The sequence below is a fragment of the Ambystoma mexicanum genome, chromosome 10 (genome assembly GCF_040938575.1).
Source record: "Ambystoma mexicanum isolate Mex_15411 chromosome 10, UKY_AmexF1_1, whole genome shotgun sequence".
Taxonomy (NCBI): domain Eukaryota; kingdom Metazoa; phylum Chordata; class Amphibia; order Caudata; family Ambystomatidae; genus Ambystoma; species Ambystoma mexicanum.
Window position 1 is genome coordinate 20,871,614 of NC_090932.1, and position 26,605 is coordinate 20,898,218.

Below are 26,605 nucleotides of genomic sequence, written 5' to 3' on the forward strand. Positions count from 1 at the left end.
CACCTCCTCAAGGCAAAGGTCCAGATGTGGGAAAATGGGAGACACCTCCTCAAGGTGTAAGTCCAGATGTGGGAATATGAGAGACACCTCCTCAAGGCATAGGTCCAGGTATGGGAATATGAGAGACACCTCCTCAAGGCATAGGTCCAGATGTGGGAATACGAGAGACACCTCCTCAAGGTGTAGGTCCAGATGTGGGAATAGGAGAGACACCTCCTCAAGGTGTAAATCCAGATGTGGGAATATGGGAGACACTTCCTCAAGGTGTAGGGCAAGATGTGGGAATATGGGAGACATTTCCTCAAGGTGTAGGTCCAGATGTGGGAAAATGGGAGACACCTCCTCAAGGTGTAGGTCCAAATGTGGGAATATGAGAGACACCTCCTCAAGGCATAGGTCCAGATATGGGAATATGAAAGACACCTCCTCAGGGTGTAGGTCCAGATGTGGGAATAGGAGAGACACCTCATCAAGGCATAGGTCCAGATGTGGGAATATGAGAGACACCTCCTCAGGGTGTAGGTCCAGATGTGGGAATAGGAGAGACACCTCCTCAAGGCGTAAATCCAGATGTGGGAATATGAGAGACACTTCCACAAGGTGTAGGTCCAGATGTGGGAAAATGGGAGACACCTCCACAAGGTGTAGGTCCAGATGTGGGAATATGAGAGACACCTCCTCAAGGCAAAGGTCCAGATGTGGGAATATGAGAGACACCTCCTCAAGGTGTAGGTCCAGATGTGGAAAAATGGGAGACACCTCCTCAAGGTGTAGGTCCAGATGTGGGAATATGAGAGACACCTCCTGAGGGTGCAGGTCCTGATGTGGGAGTAGGAGAGACATCTCTCCAGGGTGCAGGTCCAGATGTGGGAATATGAGAGACACCTCCTGAGGGTGCAGGTCCTGATGTGGGAATATGAGAGACACCTTCTCAAGGCATAGGTCCAGATGTGGGAATATGAGAGACACCTCCTCAAGGTGTAGGTCCAGATGTGGGAATACGAGAGACACCTCCTCTAGGTGTAGGTCCAGATGTGGGAATATGAGAGACACCTCCTCTATGTGTTGGTCCAGATGTGGGAATATGAGTGACACCTCCTCAAGGCAAAGGTCCAGATGTGGGAAAATGGGAGACACCTCCTCAAGGTATAGGTCCAGATGTGGGAATATGAGAGACACCTCCTCAAGGCATAGGTCCAGATATGGGAATATGAGAGACACCTCCTCAGGGTGTAGGTCCAGATGTGGGAATAGGAGAGACAACTCCTCAAGGCATAGGTCCAGATGTGGGAATATGAGAGACACCTCCTCAAGGTGTAGGTCCAGATGTGGGAATATGGGAGACACTTCCTCAAGGGATAGGTCCAGATGTGGGAATATGAGAGACACCTCCTCAAGGTGTAGGTCCAGATGTGGGAAAATGGGAGCCACCTCCTCAATGTGTAGGTCCAGATGTGGGAAAATGGGAGACACCTCCTCAAGGTGTAGGTCCAGATGTGGGAATATGAGAGACACCTCCTCAAGGCATAGGTCCAGATGTGGGAATACGAGAGACACCTCCTCAAGGTGTAGGTCCAGATGTGGGAATAGGAGAGACACCTCCTCAAGGTGTAAATCCAGATGTGGGAATATGGGAGACACTTCCTCAAGGTGTAGGTCAAGATGTGGGAATATGGGAGACATTTCCTCAAGGTGTAGGTCCAGATGTGGGAAAATGGGCGACACCTCCTCAAGGTGTAGGTCCAGATGTGGGAATAGGAGAGACAACTCCTCAAGGCATAGGTCCAGATGTGGGAATATGAGAGACACCTCCTCAAGGTGTAGGTCCAGATGTGGGAATATGGGAGACACTTCCTCAAGGGATAGGTCCAGATGTGGGAATATGAGAGACACCTCCTCAAGGTGTAGGTCCAGATGTGGGAAAATGGGAGCCACCTCCTCAATGTGTAGGTCCAGATGTGGGAAAATGGGAGACACCTCCTCAAGGTGTAGGTCCAGATGTGGGAATATGAGAGACACCTCCTCAAGGCATAGGTCCAGATGTGGGAATACGAGAGACACCTCCTCAAAGTGTAGGTCCAGATGTGGGAATAGGAGAGGCACCTCCTCAAGGTGTAGGTCCAGATGTGGGAATAGGAGAGACAACTCCTCAAGGCATAGGTCCAGATGTGGGAATATGAGAGACACCTCCTCAAGGTGTAGGTCCAGATGTGGGAATATGGGAGACACTTCCTCAAGGGATAGGTCCAGATGTGGGAATATGAGAGACACCTCCTCAAGGTGTAGGTCCAGATGTGGGAAAATGGGAGCCACCTCCTCAATGTGTAGGTCCAGATGTGGGAAAATGGGAGACACCTCCTCAAGGTGTAGGTCCAGATGTGGGAATATGAGAGACACCTCCTCAAGGCATAGGTCCAGATGTGGGAATAAGAGAGACACCTCCTCAAGGTGTAGGTCCAGATGTGGGAATAGGAGAGACACCTCCTCAAGGTGTAAATCCAGATGTGGGAATATGGGAGACACTTCCTCAAGGTGTAGGTCAAGATGTGGGAATATGGGAGACATTTCCTCAAGGTGTAGGTCCAGATGTGGGAAAATGGGAGACACCTCCTCAAGGTGTAGGTCCAAATGTGGGAATATGAGAGACACCTCCTCAAGGCATAGGTCCAGATATGGGAATATGAGAGACACCTCCTCAGGGTGTAGGTCCAGATGTGGGAATAGGAGGGACACCTCCTCAAGGCATAGGTCCAGATGTGGGAATATGAGAGACACCTCCTCAGGGTGTAGGTCCAGATGTGGGAATAGGAGACACCTCCTCAAGGCGTAAATCCAGATGTGGGAATATGAGAGACACTTCCACAAGGTGTAGGTCCAGATGTGGGAAAATGGGAGACACCTCCTCAAGGTGTAGGTCCAGATGTGGGAATATGAGAGACACCTCCTGAGGGTGCAGGTCCTGATGTGGGAGTAGGAGAGACATCTCTCCAGGGTGCAGGTCCAGATGTGGGAATATGAGAGACACCTCCTGAGGGTGCAGGTCCTGATGTGGGAATATGAGAGACACCTTCTCAAGGCATAGGTCCAGATGTGGGAATATGAGAGACACCTCCTCAAGGTGTAGGTCCAGATGTGGGAATACGAGAGACACCTCCTCTAGGTGTAGGTCCAGATGTGGGAATATGAGAGACACCTCCTCTATGTGTAGGTCCAGATGTGGGAATATGAGTGACACCTCCTCAAGGCAAAGGTCCAGATGTGGGAATATGAGAGACACCTCCTCAAGGTGTAGGTCCAGATGTGGGAAAATGGGAGACACCTCCTCAAGGTGTAGGTCCAGATGTGGGAATATGAGAGACACCTCCTGAGGGTGCAGGTCCTGATGTGGGAGTAGGAGAGACACCTCCTCAAGGTGTAGGTCCAGATGTGGAAATATGAGAGACGCCTCCTCTAGGTGTAGGTCGAGATGTGGGAATATGAGAGATACCTTCTCAGGGTGCAAGTCCAGATGTGGGAATATGGTATCTTGGAATTCTAGATGCATGCTAAGGTGCCAAGATACCTTATAATCGCCAAAGCGTTTCAGAATCTGGGTGCTGTGATAGCAGGTGGAGCCACTGCATTATTTATCGGTGGAAATAAAGACATCCTTGATGACTGCAATGGGGGTAATACACTATGTCTATTTGCCCACAGACTGGAACCTTGACGGAAGATGGCCTGGATCTTTGGGGGATTGCGCCGTCCAGAGAACGCTGGTAGGTCGATCAGCAAACTTACCGCAGATGTTGCTTAAAGTGAACATGTAGACCCAAGAAAATGTGAAGTTCCATGTTATGAAAATTGAAACCTTGAGCCAATCAACAGAAATCTGTTAGTATAATATACCAATCAGAACATATGTGTATATCATTAGAATAATGTTTTATTGAAATCTCTCACAGAGATCAGCAATTACAGTCATATAATCTTTGGTAGAAGGAGCTGCCTCTGGGCACTGCTATGCGGCAATTGGCATATACAACTGGAGCCTCACTGTACACCATTTCTTTTTTCATTTGTAAAGCGCACAAACAACCCGAAGGCATCGAGGCGCTGCTAGGGGTAGCGGTTACACATGCAAGGTAGACAAAGACAGTTGAGTGAGCAGAAAGTCAGTTAAAAGACCTGATCAGTAGACAATCACCAAGTATGCAAACAGCCAGGTGTTTAGGGATTTCCTAAAAACCCAATATGAAGATTCTGCTTTCAAGGTGGGAAGCACTGCTTGGCTGCGATCTGGGGAAGCTCGAGCCTCCTGCTTTAGCTCGTCTGACTTTGGGCTGGGTGAGGCGGTGTAGATAGGGGTCCTGGTTAACCTGGACGACGGGGCTCTCAAAATTCTCTGGAGGATGTAGGGGGTGGGGCATATTCGAGAGGCATTAGTGGGTAATGGACATGGTTCTCAAAATAATAGGTTCACGGATGGGTAGCCAGTGAGCTGCCTTCCTAGCTGCTGAGTTGCGTTCTTTTTTTGAGATGTTCATGGCCTGCTCGGAGTGTGTTATTTTGCACAGCTTGCATCTTTTGGATTTTTCCGGAAGAGGTTCCAGCAAGGCGGCTATTATATTAGTCCAACCTGGCCCCTATGACTGCATGTGCGATGGTTGAGCAGTTATCTGTGGATAGGAAGGGCCTAGAAGCAGTTAGCAATTTAGTGGTGTTGGCTGCAGAGGAGGCAATCGCATTAACTTGGCCGGTCAGTGAGAGAGTGGCTTTGAGGTAGACACCTAAGGATTTCACCGATGCAGAGACTGTGATCAGGGTGTCTTCAATGAGGAATGCTGAGTATTGGTCATTTCGTTTTTTTAGAACGTCAGGGGCCATATACGCATGATCTCTGTCTTATCCCCGTTCAGGCAGAGGCGGTTTGTCTCCATATAGGTTTGAACGGTGGAGTAGGCAGCCTTGAGGGTGTTAGAATCTTCATCCTTGAGTGGGAGGAGGATTTGTGTGTCATCTACAAGTTGGTATAGGCTATACTGATGGAATCCAGAATGGCAAAGAGGGGTCTAGTAAAGATGTTGTAGTGTGTACAGGATATAAATGATCCTTGAGGTACACCACAAGGGGTCGGCGATGGCGAGGCACAGGCATTCTCAGAATACACTCTCATAGCTCTCCCCTCTCGAAAGGAGGTACTCCAGGTTTCTGCTTCCTGAGAGAAGCTGGCCGAGGTGAGTAGGTGGTGACCCAGGATTTTATGGCCGACTAGGTCAAACACTGCTGACAGATCAAGAAGAAGGAGGAGGGTGGGTTGACCCTGGTCCCTGATCTCATCCAACAGTTTTTTTTTAAATCCAGCTGGGCCGATTCAGTGCCATGACCAGGGTGGATACCAGATTGGCACATTCCCAAGATATGGCTTCTTTCTAGATAAAGCTGCACTTGTAGATAGGCAGCTCTGTCTAAGAGATTCAGTAAGACAGGTACTCTGGTGGTGGGCCTGTAGTTCTTAGGGGCCGCAGGGTCTAGCGAGGGTTGCTTTAGTAGAGGAAGTACCCATGCTTCCTTGAGGCTGGAGGGCACTTTTCCTGTGGTGAAGAAGGCATTGATAAAGGCAGCGATGAAAGGGGCAAGGACTTCAGCGCAGTCCTTGATGACAGGGGCAGGGCAGACGTCCCCTTTGCACCTAGACGGTGTTAGGCTTTTGAGGATGGCTAAGCCTTGTTCCTCAGTGATCTCCTTCAAGCGAAACTGTGGGGTGCCAGGCTCCAGGGGAGCGAGGGCAATGGCTGACACATTAGGAGGGTAAGCTGGCTTGCTTGGTCGCTGGTAAGTTTTTTGTTCAGATTGTCGATTTTGTTCAGCATGGCAGTTTGGGAATTTGTGCACCAGGTGTCATCCTTGGTCAGGGAAGGAGGAGGGGAGGCAGGGGTTTCAAGTTCCCTAAGGATGGTAACTATCTCTCTGGTGTCCGACTTGCCACTGGCAATTCTCACATGGAAGGAGGTCGATTTTGCTGAGATAATGGCTAACCTATATTGTTTAGAAGCTGTGGTGTACTCCGACCTCAGGGTGTCGGGAAGGTTGTTTTTCCATGCAGAATTTGCTGTCCGTTTTAGGTTTCGCAGTTCTAGGAGGTCGGGTGTGAACCAGGAATTCACATGTCTGACCGGTTTTGCTCTGCAGGGAGCTAATGAGGCAATAGTGTCTACTTCTGGGGTTAGGGTTGAGACATAGTGGTCTGACAGAGTATTCGGGTCATTAGAGAAAAGTAGCTCCAGGTTTGGAGTGTCAAGCAAGGCAGGATGCGTTCTTGAGTAAGCTTCCGCAAGCTTCCGCAAGCTTCATGCCAGTGAAGGTGGCAGGGGCCGTGCAGTGGACTGATGCTTCCTAGGGTGAGGGATGATGAAGTCGATAATATGGGGGCATGGGGCATTGGATCAAATCGATATTCGACAGTTGAGGTCTGCGATCCAATCTAATGTGTGGCCTTGATGCATGAAGCCTAATGCTTTAATGGCATTGGATACTGAGGCAGCCTGTAGCCTACAAAGAGCAGCTGGTCAATGGCATCGGACCCGGCAAAGGCGACTGTTGGTTCCTTTTGCAAACTTGAAAGATTGTGCTTCGTCGATCTGTCACCTTCACCATTTCAAACCTTCTTTATTGCATCGTTCTATTGTTATGAGCAGGAACAGGCTGGGGTGCGTCCCGACACATTGTGCCTGTTGATAATCTTGTGATGTGTTATGCTGCTCATTGGCCTGTAATTAAATACTGTGTGGATGCCTTTTGTTGTTCAGTATATCGGGTGTGTAGATTGTGGTTGTGCAATGTGGGTAGTCCGGTTTTGTATTAGAGAATACAGTCACTATAGGTGTGCATTCCTGATTCTGGCAAGTCCATATCATTCCATGCAGGATTGCATTAGGGGTATATCAGCCTGCAGGTCGGAGCACGGATGGAGCTTCCTATTAGTAGGTGTCAGAGAGAATACTGTAAATAGACGGCCCTTACCTCTCCCCGGTATCTAAAACCTAATCAGAAAAGCAACAGGGTACGGAAGTCCCGGCAGCTATAGTGTGGCAAGGAATCCCAGTGTACTGGACTACTGGAAAGAAGTGAATTCATGGGTTGAAAAAATACAAAAATCTTTATTCCGTCAATGTTAAAAACTCAGAATTAGCTGTGGTGCATACAAAATACAAGCAAAAAATCACAGAGACCCACATACACAATAGTAAATATAGTGCAGTCATGAAAGTGCAAGATTTACAAAAGTGCGCACCAAGTGGCTTGTGTTCTCACGAGGTAAGAGCAGGCTTTTGAATGCAAAACCTGGATAGTTTAATACAGTCCATAGGTCACTATAGGATCTTTTGGAGTTATTATGACTCTATGTAATGCATACGCCTTTGCAGTTAGCAGAGGCCATGGCTTGACATGTTTCTGTCCATAGTCCCTAAATGGCAACCATTCCTCAGGAGCTGTCTAAATTGGTCCCTCTTGATGCAGGGATCTATACTGAGAAATCCTTAATAAAGTCTGGACGAAGCTCAGAGCTTGTGTCTCTTTCAGCCACTTGACGTCTTCCACTCTCTGGTGGATAGTGTGGTAGATCTCCCGGGGGGATCATAGGGATAATATCCAAATTGTAAACTGTGTGGATCTAGTCACTTAGTCAAAGAACTTCCCAGATGAACTTCCAAATTAGAAAAGGCCACTAGTGTGCCGTGATCTCTAGAGAACTTGCGGTGGTAAATGGTGGTCTAAATTTTACAATTAGTTTGGAGCCACAGCACTCTCTAGTGCCGTTCTCAAGCAGTAACGAGTCACCCTTCACAAGCGCAGCGTCGTGGTTAAGGAAACCGCCTCACAACTTGTCTCTGAGCGTGGTGTGTGAAGTATCGCGTCTTGCGTCTCGCCGGAGCATCCTTTCTAGTACTCCAGTACCGTTGCATTTCTTGCCACACTATAGCTGCCGAGACTTCCTTACCCTGTCGCCTTTCTGATTAGAGAGAATACTGTGCCTGTCTGATTGTGTAAGAAATGACTGTACTTGTATGTTTACATATAAGCAATAGAAGCATAGAGCGTAGGCATACACTATGCAGGTGCAGGCACTGAAGGGAAAGCCTGCCCAGGGGAAGGGGTTACTGCTCTCTATAAAACAGGCATCTCATGCAGAGGATGGGAGTTGTTGAAGCAGGTTGAGGCTGACAATTGGAGGAGTTTCAAGAGTGATACAGAAACTGTGGGGGAGTGGAGGTTGCTGGAGGCGAGAGCAAGGAGAAGGTGCTGAGCAATTGGAGGTAACATCGGGAGAAGGTATTACAGATGTGCAGGGGGAGCATGTCTATTTCTAATGGCAGGACAGTGACTGTTTATTAGAAAATAGAAGCAAGTATGCATCGGGGGTTATCAACAGGATTTATACTCAGAGGGGCTCAGCCTGCAACATTTTGGAACACAATGCATTAGACAATCCTGTCTCTGAAGGTCAATGGCCAGGAATATTATGGCTGCATGTTTGTTTCCCTGGGGTGGCATTGCAGAACATAATGTGGCCAGTGCCACAGTGAGCTGTGGCTGTGCTTCTTTCTCACATTGCCATCCTCTAGGTCAAGGTGGGGAAATACCCCCGTACACAGGTGCTTCCTCTCCACCACTTGAGAAGGGAACTCTGGAGACGAAGATGGTGGATGGCACATGCCTCTTAAAGGTCAGCTCACAACCTGTGAATGTGCTTACAGATTAAATTCATGACCTTTCACAAGCTTTGTCTTCAGACCTTCCACACAATTGTGCACTGATTGGCCAGCACCCTACCCTCCGGTAGGGAAGGCACTGCCACACCCAGAAGTAGAACATGTTAGACATTGATGGGAAAGTTCCTTGCCTGACCTAAACGCTCCAAGGGATAGGCCCACCAGCACCAGCTTGGTCAGCCTCTTCCTCATACTCCACAGACTGCCACTCCTCTGGCCCATCCTTCTCAACATCAGTGTCCTCTGCGTCCTCCACCAGCCTTGCATCCACCTCATGTTCCATGTCCCCCCTCCTCTGGCCCATCCTTCTCAACATCAGTGTCCTCTGCGTCCTCCACCATCCTTGCATCCACCTCATGTTCCATGTCCCTCCTCCTCTGGCCCATCCTTCTGAACATCATTGTCCTCTGCGTCCTCCACCAGCCTTGCGTCCACCTCATGTTCCATGTCCCTCCTCCTCTGGCCCATCCTTCTCATCATCAGTCTCCTCTGCGTCCTCCACCAGCCTTGCATCCACCTCATGTTCCATGTCCCCCCTCCTCTGGCCCATCCATCTGAACATCAGTGTCCTCCTCTTCCTCCACCAGCCTTGCGTCCACCTCATGTTCCATGTCCCTCCTCCTCTGGCCCATCCATCTGAACATCAGTCTCCTCCGCGTCCTCCACCAGCCTTGCGTCCACCTCATGTTCCATGTTCCTCCTCCTCTGGCCCATCCTTCTCAACATCAGTCTCCTCCGCGTCCTCCACCAGCCTTGCGTCCACCTCATGTTCCATGTCCCTCCTCCTCTGGCCCATCCTTCTGAACATCAGTGTCCTCAGCGTCCTCCACCAGCCTTGCGTCCACCTCATGTTCCAGGTCTTATTATCCCTCCTCCTCTGGCCCCTCACCCACCTTATGTTCCTGCTAAACCTACTATTGCCCTGCATCTGCTTCCTTGTTTTCTGCCGTTGACTCGTGTTTCACATCCATGTCCTTGCAGTCTTCCTCCTCTCTGCATCCACCTCTTTACATACCTCTTCCTGCTGCCCCTCCATCTCTGCCTTTTCAAATGCCACTTCTTGATATCACTTTATCTCTGCTCTCCTCATCTTCTGCCCGTCCATCTACTCCTTTTTTTGCCCTGCATCCACCTCATTATTTTCCTTCTTTTGCTGCCCCTCGTGATCCGTCTCTCACTGAAATAGCTCCACGGTTGCTGCAATCTCTTTCTTCTGCCCCACAGCCCCAATCGCCTCCAGAAGAAGCTCAGTCACTGCATAATAACGAGTGGACCATGATTTCAAGCCGAACAAAGATTTATATTTGTTTCAAATCTGGTGTGGGTTGTCGCGTTTGGCCTTCGTTTGCAGGGTTGAGTCACAACTTTTCTTGGCCTGGAGGAGTTTGGACACCTGTAACTAGCACACCCCAGTGTCCCCAAAGGTCTCCTTCATGGCTCCAGAAGGATTTCTGGCTCTGGTAACAAAAATAAATGAAATACTAAGATGTCTCTTTTTCCTGTGCCAGAGAAGCTGTGCATTGTAATCCTATGGTCTCTTCCTCTTGATCCTTGACCAGGCTGCACACAATGAACCAGTTGGATGTCTTTTTCCCAGAAGCTGGTGGAGATTTCAATCCTGTAACCAGTATGCAGTGAGTCTTAACCACACATGCTCAAAGTATTCTCGAGAACCTGTGACGTAGTCCCCTGCTTAGCTTGGTGGACCGCCAGGCGAGATGCCTCAGGGAGCTGAGTGCCTCCCGGAGCATGTGGATGGTAAGCATGGGGGCAAAATGGGGAAGATCTAGGGGGTCACTCTCTTGCAGTTCCAATCACTTCCCAAGGACCAGTCGCATTGACTCAGTCCAGACCTGTCCTGGGAGTCAAGACTCTCACCAGATGATCAATCCAGTGGGGCAGTGTAATATTGGAATCCCTGTTGCCTGGTCGCTTACCTACAACCGTAGTCCCCAGGGAGAGCCATTCAAACCCTCTAGACAGACCCAATCACTCAACAGAAGAATGGACACATATCCTTTAGGGGAAAAGTGTTTCCCTCTCCTGAGCTTCTCAGTGAGGATTTTGATACCGTTCTCTGCTTGACACAGCTCTCAGAGAAATCTGTCTGTGAGGTCAAACACACAGACAGAGATCACAGAACTCCTGTGAATACAAACTTAACATCAGGGAATGTGAATCATGAAATATAAGTCATCAAGGCTGACCGCCAAGGTTTCTTTAAATAAAAAAACAATTGTTCTCCAGCCCAAAACCCGCCAATGGCCGATTCAATGTAATTTTCTCGCAACCTGGGAAGAGTTTTCGCATCACTCAGATCCTCTGGCTTACTGATGGTTTCAAAGACTTCTTATTCCTACTGTGGGGATGCAAAGAGAGACCCGCTCTCAATCATGCAGCACCCGTAAAGTTGGAAAGAGGTGGGAAGGGGGCTAGCCATCTCTCCAGGCTAGTTCTAATATGCAGGAAGGTGAACATCTTGGACATAACCTTAGGCCAGCCCCCTGTCAGCCCACATGAACACAGTTAGATGACCTGATTACGGAGTAGCCCAGCCTATGCTACACAGGTGCAGACACTGAAGACATAGTGTAAAGAATGGAATGTGCCTCGCGGCGGTCACGCGCGCTCTCGAGCTTGGTTGTAATGAGAGTCGCGTGACCGCAGCGAGGAACGGCAGTTGGGGAGAGATGAAAGGCGGCCTGAAGGAAGAGGGGCGACTGGCGAGCTCCGTGTGAAATAAACAATTACTTGTTTATTCAGTGTGGCCTCCCTTCTTCAAGTGGCGACGAGGGGGCACACGGAGCTTGCCGAGGAGCCTAGCGACGTTCCTTTGTATTGGAATGTGCTATTTATAGCTGTAACAGGAGGAAGCCGGTGGAGAGGAGGGGGCCTGAAGAGCAGCTGTCTCCGCAGTGCCTCGGAGCGTGGCGCTGCAGGGGGACATTCTCCCCACTCTCACGTGAACGGCCACACAAGGAAAGGCTGTCTGTCCTGGTGGGTGCTGCCCACTCCCCCTCTCATTGGACACTAAGGTGAGGAGCAGGGAGAGGGGGGGTTGGGGGCATAGCCAGAGAGGAGGCGCAAGGAAAGAAAATTCTGTGTAGAGGTGAAACCCCAGTGGCTGGTAGGGTGCACAGGAAGACTGCCTCCCAGAGGACAGTAAAGCAATGGCATAGTCTGAATTATATGGTGTGTCAAAGTAAGACTGTAATATTGTGAATAAATACTATTCATATATAAGAATCAACTAAAAGGACAGCACAGGAGACTGGCAGAAAGTATTGGAGACAAAAGTAAAGTTACACCAAGGGCGAAAATTGGAAAGTAAGCCACTAAGTACAAGAAAATGGCTGCAGCAAGTATGTCACCTCCGCCACCGTTCCTGTCAGAACCTGGTGCTCCACCTATAAGCTGGGATAGGTGGAAGAAGCTTTTTGACACGTACCTGATTGCCATTGGAGGGGATAAGTTTGCAGCAGCAAGAAAGGAGGCAATCCTGCTGCACAATTTGGGAACCGAAGGCAGAAGTGTTTATGATGGATTACCGGATCCTCCACAAGAAGGCCAGGGAGAGATGGACCAGTATTCTATAGCAGAAAAGAAGTTGGAGGTCCATTTTGAGGCCAAGAAAAATATAACATTTGAGAGACACAAGTTCTTCCAAAGAATACAAGATCCACAAGAGCCGGTGGAAAACTTCATTGCAGCATTGAGGTCTCTTAGTCATACGTGCGAATTTGGGCCGCTCACTGACTCTCTTATAAGGGACCAATTAGTCTGTTGCACAAATAACATAAAGATACAAGAGAGGTTACTATCAAAGGATGCATCACTGGAGTTGGCCATAGAAATGGCAAGGAGTATGGAACAGACCCATAAATATATGACCACTATGAAGGGAGACAAGTCAGAGGGAGAAGTGGCTGCTGTGAAGGGATTTCGCAAGACTGGCTTCAACAAAGAAATCAAATGCTACAAGTGCGGTAGTAACCTTCATATTTCCACAAGCATGTTTTGTCCAGCCAGGAATATCTCGTGTTTAAAGTGCAAAAAGAAAGGGCATTTCGCGAGAGTGTGTAGGGAATCAGGGACGGTGCAGAGCATTGAAGCAGGAGGAAGGATGGCGGAACAAGGTGAAGATTTAGAAGTGGGAAGGATCAACCAAACAAAGCATGTATTGGAAGTAACAGAAGTATCAAGCAAGGGAGGTGCACCCACCGATGTATTCATGGTTGATGGAAGAGTGGTGACAATGAAGGTGGACAGTTGCTCACCGTGGACATTAATGTCCAAGGCGACATTCTTGAGCTGCATGCAAGGAGACGTGACAAAGTTAAAGGAGCATAATATTGAGCCGTATGCATATGGAAATGTTAAAATTGGAATTATAGGGATGTTCCGAGCTTCCATCAAGTACAAAGGGAGGAGCTGTGAAGCAGAGATATACGTTACTCAAGAAGGTTCTTCACTTCTGGGATGGGAAGAACAGTGGAAATTGGGAATCAGGATACAGGCAAATGCGGAGAGACCAGTTGATGTAGCTGAATTGAAGGATAAATGGGAAAAAGAGTATCCCATGGTGTTTCAGGAGGAACTGGGATTGTTGAAAGGTTTTGAACATGAAATTCAATTAAAGGCAGGGGCCAGTCCGAAGGTGCACAAGGTGAGACCAGTACCTCACGGATTGAATGAGAAACTCAAAGAAGAAGTGGAGTCATTACTCCAAAGAGGAATAATAGAGAAGAGTGAAAGCTCGGAATGGCTATCACCGGTAGTAGTAGCAGCTAAGACCAATGGAGACATTAGGTTATGCGTGGATTTGAGAGATCTGAACAGAAATATACTAGTGGATAGACATCCCTTACCAATAATAGGTGATCAGCTATCAGTACTGAACAATGCCAAAGTGTTTTCAGTTATTGATCTTTCACAAGCTTATCATCAGATCCCGTTGAAGGAGGATTGTCAACACCTCACAGCATTTATCACGGTGTTTGGTTCATTTAGATACTGTAGGATGCCATTTGGGCTGGCGTCCGCAGCAGCCGTGTTCCAAAGAGTCATGGAGACGGTGTTGAGTGGAGTGAAAAACATTATTGTGTTCCAGGACGATGTGTTGATATATGCTAGTTCTACTGAAGAACATGATGAAGTGTTGAGACAAGTGTTAAGCAGATTGGGGGAGGCAGGGTTGACAGTGAAGAGGAGCAAGTGTAAGATTTCAGTACATAGGGTGGAGTATCTGGGACATGAGATAGATGAGCAAGGGGTGAGGCCAAAAAAAGAACTTGGTGGAAGCAGTAAGGTGCGCACCTGTGCCCAAAGATAAAGAGCAGGTGAAATCATTTCTCGGTTTGGCCGAATATTATCATAGATTTGTGAAGGATTTTGCCAAGGTATCAGTGCCTCTCAGAATGTTGCTAAAAAAGGGAGTGAGGTTTGAATGGTCTAAGGAATGTGATGTAGCTTTTGAGTGTATTAAGCAAGCTGTGGGTGAGGCGCCATCCATAGGTAGATTTGAACCCAAGGACAAAACGGTATTGGTAGTGGATGCGAGCATGTTGGGACTGGGTGCGACGTTAGTGCAGTACAATAAGGACAATACTGAGAGAGTGATAGCATTTGCGTCTAGGACGCTAAGAGGGGCAGAGAGCAAATATTCTGTCATTGAAAGAGAAACTTTGGCCATGTTTTGGGCAGTAAATCATTTTAAGTTCTTCTTGTGGGGAAGAGGATTTGTGGTCAGGTCGGACCACAAACCACTGGTTCAGATGTTTGAGAGTGGTAGGTGGGCCACGGGTTCTCCAAGAATAAGCAGGTGGGGTCTGGGACTCCAAAACTTTAACTTTGAAGTGAGCTATTTACCAGGGAAGCGGAATGTGGTGGCAGACTGCCTTTCCAGACTGCCTCTTAAGGGTGAGCCTATAGAGGACAGAGTGACAGAGGAGGAGTTAGTGGTAGCAGAGGTAAAAAGTGCGGTCAGCAAGGAGGAATGGGCGAAGGAAGAGGACTCTGATAATGACCTCAAGTTAGTCAAAGGTTGGACAGTTACGGGGTGGCCAGAAAGGAAATATTTGGATGGTAAATTCAATACTTGGTGGGAAGTAAAAAATGAGTTAAATTTATGTGAGGATAGGTTAAGGAGGGGAAGGTGCATTGTTCCTCCTCATTCCCTGAGGTCAATACTAGTTGAACTGGCTCATCAGGGGCATCCTGGAGAAGCGGCTATGAAAAGGAAATTGAGGCAGAACTATTGGTGGCCGGGAATTGACAGGTGTGCAGAAAGGTGTGTCAAGGATTGTATAGTTTGCCAAACGAGTGACAAATGCAGAGTGGTGAGAGAGGCTCCAATAGTTCCAAATGTGGTACCGGATCAGCCGTGGAGTAAGTTAGCAGTGGACATAATGGGTCCTGTGGCAGGTCTGGGAGATGGCTTAAAGTTCGTATTTGTTGTAGTGGATTTTCATTCCAAATGGTTTGAGTGGGAGGCTGTAAGGGAGGTCACGGCAAGGGAGTTGATTGGATTCTTAGAAAAAGTATTTCTTAAGGAAGGGGTCCCGGTGGAAATTGTGTCAGATAATGGGGTACAATTTGTGTCTGGGGCAATGAAAAAGTTTCTTGCAGGATACAGTATAAAACACACAAGGACGGCTCTGTATAATCCTAAAGCAAATGGACTTGTTGAAAGAGTTAACAGGTACATAAAAGGGGGCCTGCAGATGGCCATGAATTCTAGGCAACCATGGAGGGAAGTATTAAGGATGCTGACATGGAATTATGTCACTACGCCTCATTCAGTGACGGGAGTATCCCCATTTGTTTCTATGAAGGGAAGGGAGCCTGGGACAAGGCTTTGTCCAGGATGGCTAGGAATGGCCAAAGTGGTCAATGTGGACCGAAATCAGATTATGAAACTTATTGCATTAAGTCAAGAAAGAAATAAGGAACTGTTTGATGACAGGATGAGAGTGAAGGAACGTGATTGGAAGGTGGGAGAAAAAGTGTATGTCAAAAATCCTAGACTAGTAAACAAGTGTGTGGAAAGTAGATTTCTGGGTCCTAAGAAAATATGTGCAGTAAAAAGTAATGTGGTAGTTCTGGAAGGTGGGGAAGTTTGGTCGAAAGGAAGATTGGCGAAGGCGGGTGATGAGAAAAGGAGTGAAGATGAGGAGCAGTTGAGGAAGGTGGAGAGGAATAACATTAAATTTAATGAAAAGGTGAGAGGAGAGGTGCCGGATGAAAACAGGGAAAGGACAGGTGGGAAGGTCAGAGAAGATGATAGTCAAAGGTCAAGAGTCGAAGAGGATTCTTTACACAGAGCCAGGTCTAAGCCGGTGTGGATGAGGGATTATGAGACTTGACATTATAGTGTTCAGGTCGTGTTTAAAGTATCTTTTAATGTAAATGTACACGGAGGATACTAGGTCAAGTGCAAGTTGTACAAGTCTGTCGATTTTCTGTTATATTCTGGTTCAAACAAATTCTCTGATTAATTTTAACTATAGTTGTTAAGTTTTACATTACAGTTATAAGTATTACATGATGTATATTTGCTCTGTTTGAGGGGGAAGATATGTAAAGAATGGAATGTGCCTCGCGGCGGTCACGCGCGCTCTCGAGCTTGGTTGTAATGAGAGTCGCGTGACCGCAGCGAGGAACGGCAGTTGGGGAGAGATGAAAGGCGGCCTGAAGGAAGAGGGGCGACTGGCGAGCTCCGTGTGAAATAAACAATTACTTGTTTATTCAGTGTGGCCTCCCTTCTTCACATAGCCTGTCCAGGGGAGCAGGTTACTAACTTGTATAAAGCAGGACTCTCACTGAGAGGGTGGAAGCTGTTGAACCAGGTTGGGTCTGGTGGTTGGAGGAGTTTGGTGAGTGATACAGAAACAAGTGTATTGTGGAGGTTGTTGAGGGTGAGAGGGGGGTAAGGATAAAGCAGAAGGTGGTGTGGAGCTGGAGGAGGAGGTAACATCAGAAGGTGGTATTGAAGAATGGGAGAAGGAGATAACATCAAGATGGGGGAGTAAAGAGTTGAAGGAGATTATTACATTAGGATGAGATAATAACATGATTTGGCAGGAGACAGTACCATCAGAAAGAGGCAGTGAAATGGTGAAAGAGGTGATCCTATCTGAAGGTCGCGGTAGAGAATTGGAAAAGCTAGCAACCGGAGGAAGTGGTGACCCAAAGGAGGAGGCAGTACTGTCTAAAGGAGATGGCAGCAGAAACTGCAAGACTAGGAAGGAACGAAGAAGAAGCCAGGTTGGTCCAAGGCTTGGGCACAGGTAGGAAGAGGCATGACACCCTGGTCAGATGAGAGTTGTGGGAAACTTGTACTGTTATGTAGCCAAGTATCCAGGACCCAGGAAAGCCTGCATCGAGATGCACAACCAGGAGCAGATGCCACCCAGGACGAGTGGGTGAGAGACTTCACTTGAACGTTCAGAAGATTTTTCCATCTTGAGTTTTCTGTTCTTCTTTGTTGTACTGAGAAAAATAAAAGACTGTAAATCAAACAAGACTGTGCATTCCAACTTGCTCCACCTCATGACAGACCTCATACATGGAGCCTGAGTAAACAAAATCCCTTGTACTTATACGGCATTGTTCGTTTTTGTTAGGAACTTGCAAGTCCGAGCATGTAATGTCCCTGGTCTGTGTGACCTGTTGAGTGCACTACCCCAAGTCCCAGGATGCGCATGTCTTGCTCATGTGGCTTTTTCAGCTGCTTATGGAGCCTGTTCTCTGTGCCACAGGGCACGTTATTTCACATTGGTGTCACTTCCACATGCTCAGCATGTGGCACTTCTCATCAGATCCACATGCTCAGCATTTCCTCTTAAATGGTGCGATGAGGCCTTCGATTGCGGGGCAGCTAAATCATTGCACTCTGCTTCCTGTCTGGCCAGGTGACGAAGACAGCTAAATCATTGCGCTCGGGTTCCTGTCCAGCCAGGTGACGAGAGGCAGCTAAATCATTGCGCTCTGGTTCCTGTCCAACCAGGTGACGAGGGGCAGCTAAATCATTGCACTCTGCTTCCTGTCCGGCCAGGTGACGAAGACAGCTAAATCATTGCGCTCTGGTTCCTGTCCAGCCAGGTGACGCTCGGGTTCCTGTCCAGCCAGGTGACGAGAGGCAGCTAAATCATTGCGCTCTGGTTCCTGTCCAACCAGGTGATGAGGGGCAGCTAAATCATTGCGCTCGGTTCCTGTCCAGCCAGGTGACGAGAGGCAGCTAAATCATTGCGCTCTGGTTCCTGTCCAACCAGGTGACGAGGGGCAGCTAAATCACTGCGCTCTGCTTCCTGTCCAGCCAGGTGACGAAGGGCAGCTAAATCACTGCGCTCTGGTTCCTGTCCAGCCAGATGACGAGGGCAGCTAAATCACTGCGCTCTGGTTCCTGTCCAGCCAGGTGACGAGGGCAGCTAAATCACTGCGCTCTGGTTCTTGTCCAGCCAGGTGACGAGGGGCAGCTAAATCATTGCGCTCTGGTTCCTGTCCAGCCAGTTGACGAGAGGCAGCTAAATCATTGCGCTCTGGTTCCTGTCCAGTCAGGTGACGAGGGGGAGCTTAATCACTGTGCTCTGGTTCCTGCCCAGCCAGGTGACGAGGGGCAGCTTAATCACTGTGCTCTGGTTCCTGCCCAGCCAGGTGATGAGGGGCAGCTTAATCACTGCGCTCTGGTTCGTGCCCAGCCAGGTGACGAGGGGCAGCTTCATTACTGCACTCTGGTTCCTGCCCAGCCAGGTGACGAGGGGCAGCTTGATCACTGCACTCTGGTTCCTGCCCAGCCAGGTGATGAGGGGGAGCTTAATCATTCCACTCTGGTTCCTGCCCAGCCAGATGACGAGGGACAGCTTAATCATTGCACTCTGGTTGCTGCTTCTGGTTCCTGCCCAGCCAGGTGACAAGGGGTGGCTTAATCATTGCACTCTGGTTCCTGCCCAGCCAGGTGACGAGGGGCGGCTTAATCATTGCACTCTGGTTCCTGCCCAGCCAGGTGACGAGGGGTGGATTTATCATTGCATGCTGGTTACTGTCCAGCCAGGTGACGAGGGGCAGCTTCATCGCTGCACTCTGATTCCTGCCCAGCCAGGTGACGAGGGGCAGCTTAATCACTGCACTCTGGTTCCTGCCCAGCCAGGTGATGAGGGGCAGCTTAATCATTCCACTCTGGTTCCTGCCCAGCCAGGTGACGAGGGGCAGCTTAATCATTGCACTCTGGTTGCTGCTTCTGGTTCCTGCCTAACCAGGTGACGAGGGGTGGCTTAATCATTGCACTCTGGTTCCTGCCCAGCCAGGTGACGAGGGGCGGATTTATCATTGCATGCTGGTTACTGTCCAGCCAGGTGACAAGGGGCGGCTTAATCATTGTGCTCTGGTTCCTGTCCAACCAGGTGATGAGAGGCGGCTTAATCATTGCACTCTGGTTACTGCCCAGCCAAGTGACGAGGGGCAGCTTAATCACTGCGCTCTGGTTCGTGCCCAGCCAGGTGACGAGGGGCAGCTTCATCACTGCACTCTGGTTCCTGCCCAGCCAGGTGACGAGGGGCAGCTTAATCACTGCACTCTGGTTCCTGCCCAGCCAGGTGATGAGGGGGAGCTTAATCATTCCACTCTGGTTCCTGCCCAGCCAGATGACGAGGGACAGCTTAATCATTGCACTCTGGTTGCTGCTTCTGGTTCCTGCCCAGCCAGGTGACGAGGGGTGGCTTAATCATTGCACTCTGGTTCCTGCCCAGCCAGGTGACGAGGGGCGGCTTAATCATTGCACTCTGGTTCCTGCCCAGCCAGGTGACGAGGGGCGGATTTATCATTGCATGCTGGTTACTGTCCAGCCAGGTGACGAGGGGCAGCTTCATCGCTGCACTCTGATTCCTGCCCAGCCAGGTGACGAGGGGCAGCTTAATCACTGCACTCTGGTTCCTGCCCAGCCAGGTGATGAGGGGAAGCTTAATCATTCCACTCTGGTTCCTGCCCAGCCAGGTGACGAGGGGCAGCTTAATCATTGCACTCTGGTTGCTGCTTCTGGTTCCTGCCTAGCCAGGTGACGAGGGGTGGCTTAATCACTGCGCTCTGGTTCGTGCCCAGCCAGGTGACGAGGGGCAGCTTCATCACTGCACTCTGGTTCCTGCCCAGCCAGGTGACGAGGGGCAGCTTAATCACTGCACTCTGGTTCCTGCCCAGCCAGGTGATGAGGGGGAGCTTAATCATTCCACTCTGGTTCCTGCCCAGCCAGATGACGAGGGACAGCTTAATCATTGCACTCTGGTTGCTGCTTCTGGTTCCTGCCCAGCCAGGTGACGAGGGGTGGCTTAATCATTGCACTCTGGTTCCTGCCCAGCCAGGTGACGAGGGGCGGCTTAATCATTGCACTCTGGTTCCTGCCCAGCCAGGTGACGAGGGGCGGATTTATCATTGCATGCTGGTTACTGTCCAGCCAGGTGACGAGGGGCAGCTTCATCGCTGCACTCTGATTCCTGCCCAGCCAGGTGACGAGGGGCAGCTTAATCACTGCACTCTGGTTCCTGCCCAGCCAGGTGATGAGGGGCAGCTTAATCATTGCACTCTGGTTGCTGCTTCTGGTTCCTGCCTAGCCAGGTGACGAGGGGTGGCTTAATCATTGCACTCTGGTTCCTGCCCAGCCAGGTGACGAGGGGCGGATTTATCATTGCATGCTGGTTACTGTCCAGCCAGGTGACAAGAGGCGGCTTAATCATTGTGCTCTGGTTCCTGTCCAAACAGGTGATGAGGGGCGGCTTAATCATTGCACTCTGGTTACTGCCCAACCAAGTGACGAGGGGCAGCTTAATCATTGCACTCTGGTTCCTGCCCAGCCAGATGACGAGGGGCAGCTTAATCATTGCACTCTGGTTCCTGCCCGGCCAGGTGACGAGGGGCAGCTTAATCATTGCACTCTGGTTCCTGCACGGCCAGGTGACGAGGGGCAGCTTAATCATTGCAGTCTGGTTCATGCCCGGCCAGGTGACAAGGGGCAGCTTAATCATTGCACTCTGGCTCCTGACCGGCCAAGTGACGAGGGGCAGCTTAATAATTGCACTCTAGATCCTGCCCGACCAGGTGACGAGGGACAGCTTAATCAATGCACTCCTGCTTCTGTCCAGCCAGGTGACGAGGGGCAGCTTTATCATTGCCCTCTGGTTCCTACCCAGCTAGGTGATGAGGGGCAGCTTAATCATTGCACTCTGGTTCCTGCCCAGCCAAGTGACGAGGGGCGGATTTATCATTGCATGCTGGTTACTGTCCAGCCAGGTGACAAGGGGCGGCTTAATCATTGTGCTCTGGCTCCTGTCCAACCAGGTGATGAGGGGCGGCTTAATCATTGCACTCTGGTTACTGCCCAGCCAAGTGACGAGGGGCAGCTTAATCATTGCACTCTGGTTCCTGCCCAGCCAGGTGACGAGGGGCAGCTTAATCATTGCACTCTGGTTCCTGCCCGGCCAGGTGATGAGGGGCAGCTTAATCATGCACTCTGACTCCTGCCCGGCCAGGTGACGAGGGGCAGCTTAATCATTGCACTCTGGTTCCTGCATGGCCAGGTGACGAGGGGCAGCTTAATCATTGCAGTCTGGTTCATGCCCGGCCAGGTGACAAGGGGCAGCTTAATCATTGCACTCTGGCTCCTGACCGGCCAGGTGACGAGGGGCAGCTTAATAATTGCACTCTAGATCCTGCCCGACCAGGTGACGAGGGACAGCTTAATCATTGCATTCCTGCTTCTGTCCAGCCAGGTGACGAGGGGCAGCTTTATCATTGCCCTCTGGTTCCTACCAAGCTAGGTGATGAGGGGCAGCTTAATCATTGCACTCTGGTTCCTGCCCAGCCAGGTGACCAGGGGCAGCTTAATCATTGCACTCTGGTTCCTGCCCAGCCAGGAGATGAGGGCGGCTTAATCATTGCACTCTGCTTCCTGTCCAGCCAGGTGACAAGGGGCGGCTTAATCATTGCACTATGGTTGCTGCCCAGCCAGGAGATGAGGGCGGCTTAATCATTGCACTCTGGTTCCTGCCCAGCCAGGTGACGAGGGGCGGCTTAATCATTGCAATCTGGTTCCTGTCCAGCCAGGTGACGAGGGGCGGCTTAATCATTTCACTCTGGTTCCTGCCCAGCCAGGAGATGAGGGCGGCTTAATCATTGCACTCTGGCTCCTGTCCAGCCAGGTGACGAGGGGCGGCTTAATCATTGCACTCTGGTTGCTGCCCAGCCAGGAGATGAGGGCGGCTTAATCAATGCACTCTGGTTCCTGCCCAGCCAGGTGACGAGGGGCAGCTTAATCATTGCACTCTGGTTCCTGCCCAGCCAGGAGATGAGGGCGGCTTAATCATTGCACTCTGGTTCCTGTCCAGCCAGGTGACGAGGGGCGGCTTAATCATTGCACTCTGGTTGCTGCCCAGCCAGGAGATGAGGGCGGCTTAATCATTGCACTCTGGTTCCTGTACAGCCAGGTGATGAGGGACGGCTTAATCATTGCACTCTGGTTCCTGTCCAGCCAGGTGACGAGGGGCGGCTTAATCATTGCGCTCTGGTTCCTGCCCAGCCAGGAGATGAGGGCGGCTTAATCATTGCACTCTGGTTCCTGTCCAGCTAGGTGACGAGGGGCGTCTTAATCATTGCACTCTGGTTGCTGCCCGGCCAGGAGATGAGGGCGGCTTAATCATTGCGCTCTGGTTCCTGCCCAGCCAGGTGACGAGCGGCGGCTTAATTATTGTGCTCTGGTTCCTGTCCAGCCAGGTGACGAGGGGCGGCTTAATCATTGCGCTCTGGTTCCTGTCCAGCCAGGTGACGACGGGCGGCTTAATCATTGCACTCTGGTTCCTGTCCCGTTGACTCTGTGGTTGCTCTTCCTGAACTCTCCCTGTTCCACTGTGTTCTCTCGGCCCGGTTTCTGGTGCATATCCTTGATTCCCCCCAACCCCTGCTCACATGCATTCAGACTCTCGTCTGCTTTCTGTCACTCACTCAGCTCTCTCTTCTGGTTCCAGATGTCAAAGATAGGAAGAACAGCCCTTAACATGTGGATACATGAAGCACTGCTGTTTCTAACATGGCTTACAAGGGGAGAATCAATTCACATAATAACAGGAACACTGTCATCATGTGGGCAAATGACTAGTGCGTGAGGTTCCTTGTGAGGGCCTAGCCAACAGAGGTGGGCATGAGTGAGGGCTCAGGAAAGGAACAGACAACATTATGTGTTGAAGACTGACCTACTGACTCTCAAAGAGCTCTATAAACGTGTATTTCTGGATAGGGGTTCTAGAGAAATAGTGGTGGGGCGTATCCCCTACCCGCAGAGGAGAAAGTAGGTGTTTGCTATTTACAAGTCTCACTGGAGGGTTTGTTTTACAGGAGGCAAGATCATTTGAGCCATTTCATAAAGGAACGCCTTCAGAGGTGTATTTGTGATGCTTCTGAAAGAGAGTTGCCCCACGGGCCTCAGAGAGAGAGCGAGAGATTACTCCATAGCTCCCCATGTCCCCACCCTCACAGGAAGGGAAGACACACATAAAGCTGCCCACAGCATTGTTCACTGAGGAGCCATGATGGGTTAGCAAGGCTTCCACGAGTCATTAGCAGGGTTCCTTGGAGGCAGGTAGATTAAGTACATTCCCATCAATATGTGAAGTGGATGAGATGCCCCAAGAGTCTGCATTCTTAACAATGCAAGATTTATCTCCAGCTCTCAAGGCTGCAGTTCCTCCTGCAACCAAAGCTTTTTTTAAAAAAATCTCGTTAAATGCATGCAGTCATCCTCATCTGAAATGCAAACTGGGACTTTACAGGCTTGTGGATGGTGATCTTTACATAAGATAGTGATGTTCAACATCTGCCCCTCCTCCACAGCAACTAGACCCAACTTGAATATACCATTGAATTAAGAAATCAGAAACGACCCCTGCTCTTGGTCTCTGAATATGCAAGTCACCCATCTACCACCACATGAATGCATGCTGTGGTGCATAATGTGCACACTCCAGTAGCCACTGCCTAGTGATATTTGACTATTGGCGAGCAAGAAGTGGTGTGCTGTGTGTATATTACACCGCCTGCTGTAGCACCCGTGTCGTTATGGTTAAGTTGCTCAATTCATAGAAATAACACTTTTTGGGCGGCTTATAACTTCGCCCCCCCTGGACGAATACTCACCAAACTCTACAAAGTATATAGCACCCTCTGAGTGATTCTGTGAAGTTTGGTGCGGTTTTGTCCAGGGGGGGCAAAGTTATAGAGGGGGTCCCAAAATGTATGGAAATCTTCATAAATGCAATGGAAAACATGATTTGTTCAATCCTACAGCTGCTAGACGGATTTTCACCATATTTGTGGCTTGGTCCCGAAAGCGTGCTTTTGTAAATTTGATGTAATCCGTTCAATATTTTTTTTTAAACTGCCAGAAAGCAGGTAAAAAGAATTTGTGATATCTGGGTCTGGTATGCGGACTCATTTCCTGATTCAGTCTGTGGATACCCCACTGGGCCAATCAGGCGTGATGTCCGCAAACATCAGACTCACCCGCTCATTGGATGGTGAAAAGCGTGAGGTGCATCATATTTTTTTAAACGTTCCCCATGTTGGTTCCGCGGGTAGCTGCCGGTGTCTGTGGAAAGCGCGGTTCGGAAAAAGTCTGGAAAACATATTTGGGGTTATTTGGTGGTGGAAAGAGGGGCTGAAAAGGGTGTTGGGATGAAATCAAGATGATATGGAGGTGTTTTTCGTGTTGCTGCTGCGTGAAACTAGCTTACATCATGGAAAACTGCACAAAGTTTCATGTGCTGCTGCCCAAAACTAGTATGGATCGGAAAAAAAAGAACTTAAAGTTTCTTGTGTCATAAACCTAGCACAGATCATAAAAAGACCTGCACAAAGTCTCTGTCATGGTCATGAAGTCAGGGGTCGCATGCACAGGAGACCTGGGTGGACACTGTCCTGGTGTCTTTGGCACCAGGCTCATGAACAAAAGTAAACAAGAATATCCATTTAACACCAAAAAGCTTTTATTATGGACATGGCACTTCAGATGCATTAACCTTGAACATTTCATCCATTAAGCAGCCACAAGTGTATTCTTGGGTGTGGCTGCTAATGGACTGCCTTTGCACATGCTCACTCTCTGGGAGTGGCAGGGTGTGGCTGGTGAGCCGGCCCTAATGGGCCTGCCCACGATCTCAGGTATATAAGCTGCCCCAATCCTCAAGACAGACACTTCGCGTTATTCTGCACTTGCAAGCAGCATAACACTCACTGTCGCCTGAGGTCAGACTTACCTTTGAAGATCCTGCTTCCTGGACATCCTGCTTCCTGCAAGCATACTTACCAACTGGGGGAAGCTGTTCTTACCTGTAAATCTCTTCGACAAACCAAGTATTCATCTTTACACTTTCCGGAACGCCGAAATCTTCATCTTGGCACCGCAGCCCGACACGCTCCATCGTCGACAGCAGCGCCTGCAAGGAAAAACAGAAGACAAGGTTAGACATCGAAATAACTGTCAGTTTAAGGTTGCGCTTCACCATACTTCGTGCTTTTCCTTAAACCATCGCTTACCTGCTGTCGAACATTGCAGTAGCATCCATCTCCCATCCGGTCGCGTCTCGCGTCTCACAGCTGCATTGAGGCCGCATTTCCATCTAAGGGAAGAAAACAGGAGAGAGACATTATTGCTGGCATAAATAGGAGCAACATATAAAGACATTAAACAGAACGAACAGCATCACAAGAGCTCAAGAAAGACTTACCAATCATAAGGAGAAGCATAGTCACAGCTGGACTTGATTAATCCTTATCAGGGGTCAGTGAAGGAACTAGATCCCATTCAACGCGCCCCTTCCAGAAGTAGCAGGATGGAGAGCTTACCTTCCATAATTCACAGGTGAGCTTTATGGACCGGTGTATGCTCACAGAAACCGTACTATGGGGTAAAGGGTTCGAGAGGAACAACAATCAAAGATTGGTGCACTCACACACTAGTATCTCCATGCAGGAGCAGTATCACCACATACCACTGCTCACAGCTTTTCTACTGAGGGAGAGGCCTGAAGGGGGTTATTCAAGTTCAGGGAGGGCTGCAACCGTGCCCCAACACCTCTGGAGAGACCAGGTGAGTGTAACAGAACACGCAGCCTCTAATACTCTCTACCTGGGCGTTATGGATACTTCAGAAACAAATCAGTTAGCCCTCTTACCAGGGGAATTACAGGCTGAAGTACATGCTTCAAGACAGGAAACCAATGAATTATGGAGGGAACTTATTGCAACTTGAGAAACAACTGACAAATTGGCAAGACAAATGCTACAAGCACAAGCAGGACGGGTTACACTGTCTGGAGTGACCCATTCTTCTCATTCATCCACACCACAACAATCAACACCGGTTAAGGTGGTTCTTCCAGGAGCAGTTCCTCTAGCCCCTCCCGAATGTTTCATCAGCGACCCAAACAACTTTGCTGTATTTATGAACCAATGTCACCTTCATTTCTTTTGGAGACCAGGAGCCTTTCCTAATGACCAAGCCAAAGTGGCATTTGTACTCTCTTATTTATGAGGTAGTGCGGCGGACTGGCCTATATCTTTGGTAAATCAAGATGACCCTTTACTCCATAACTTTGGGAATTTCCAACATGAGATCGAGAAATTGTTTGGCCGTCATACTTAAGGACAAGCTCTGGACAACGGGTTGTTGTCACTCAGACAAGGGAGTCAAGATCTAATAACCTATATTGCAACCTTCAATTGTCTGATAGCCCAGACCAACTTGCCAGAAGAGAAGAGGACTACACTCTTTTACCTAGGGTTACGTGGAGAACTTAAGGCTGTGTTGGCGCAAGTGG

At 49.4% G+C, this 26,605-nt stretch overlaps 1 protein-coding gene across 3 annotated transcripts in view; it reads left to right on the forward strand.

The window, feature by feature from the left end:
• Nucleotides 1–26,605, forward strand: part of LOC138491108 (probable cation-transporting ATPase 13A4) — a 1,567,030-nt gene that overhangs the window by 863,569 nt on the left and 676,856 nt on the right. For all 3 annotated transcript variants that reach the window (XM_069617430.1, XM_069617431.1, XM_069617432.1), the window contains one exon: nt 3,697–3,758. In XM_069617430.1, the coding sequence (XP_069473531.1) occupies nt 3,697–3,758 (62 nt within the window). The remainder of the gene's footprint in view (nt 1–3,696; nt 3,759–26,605) is intronic.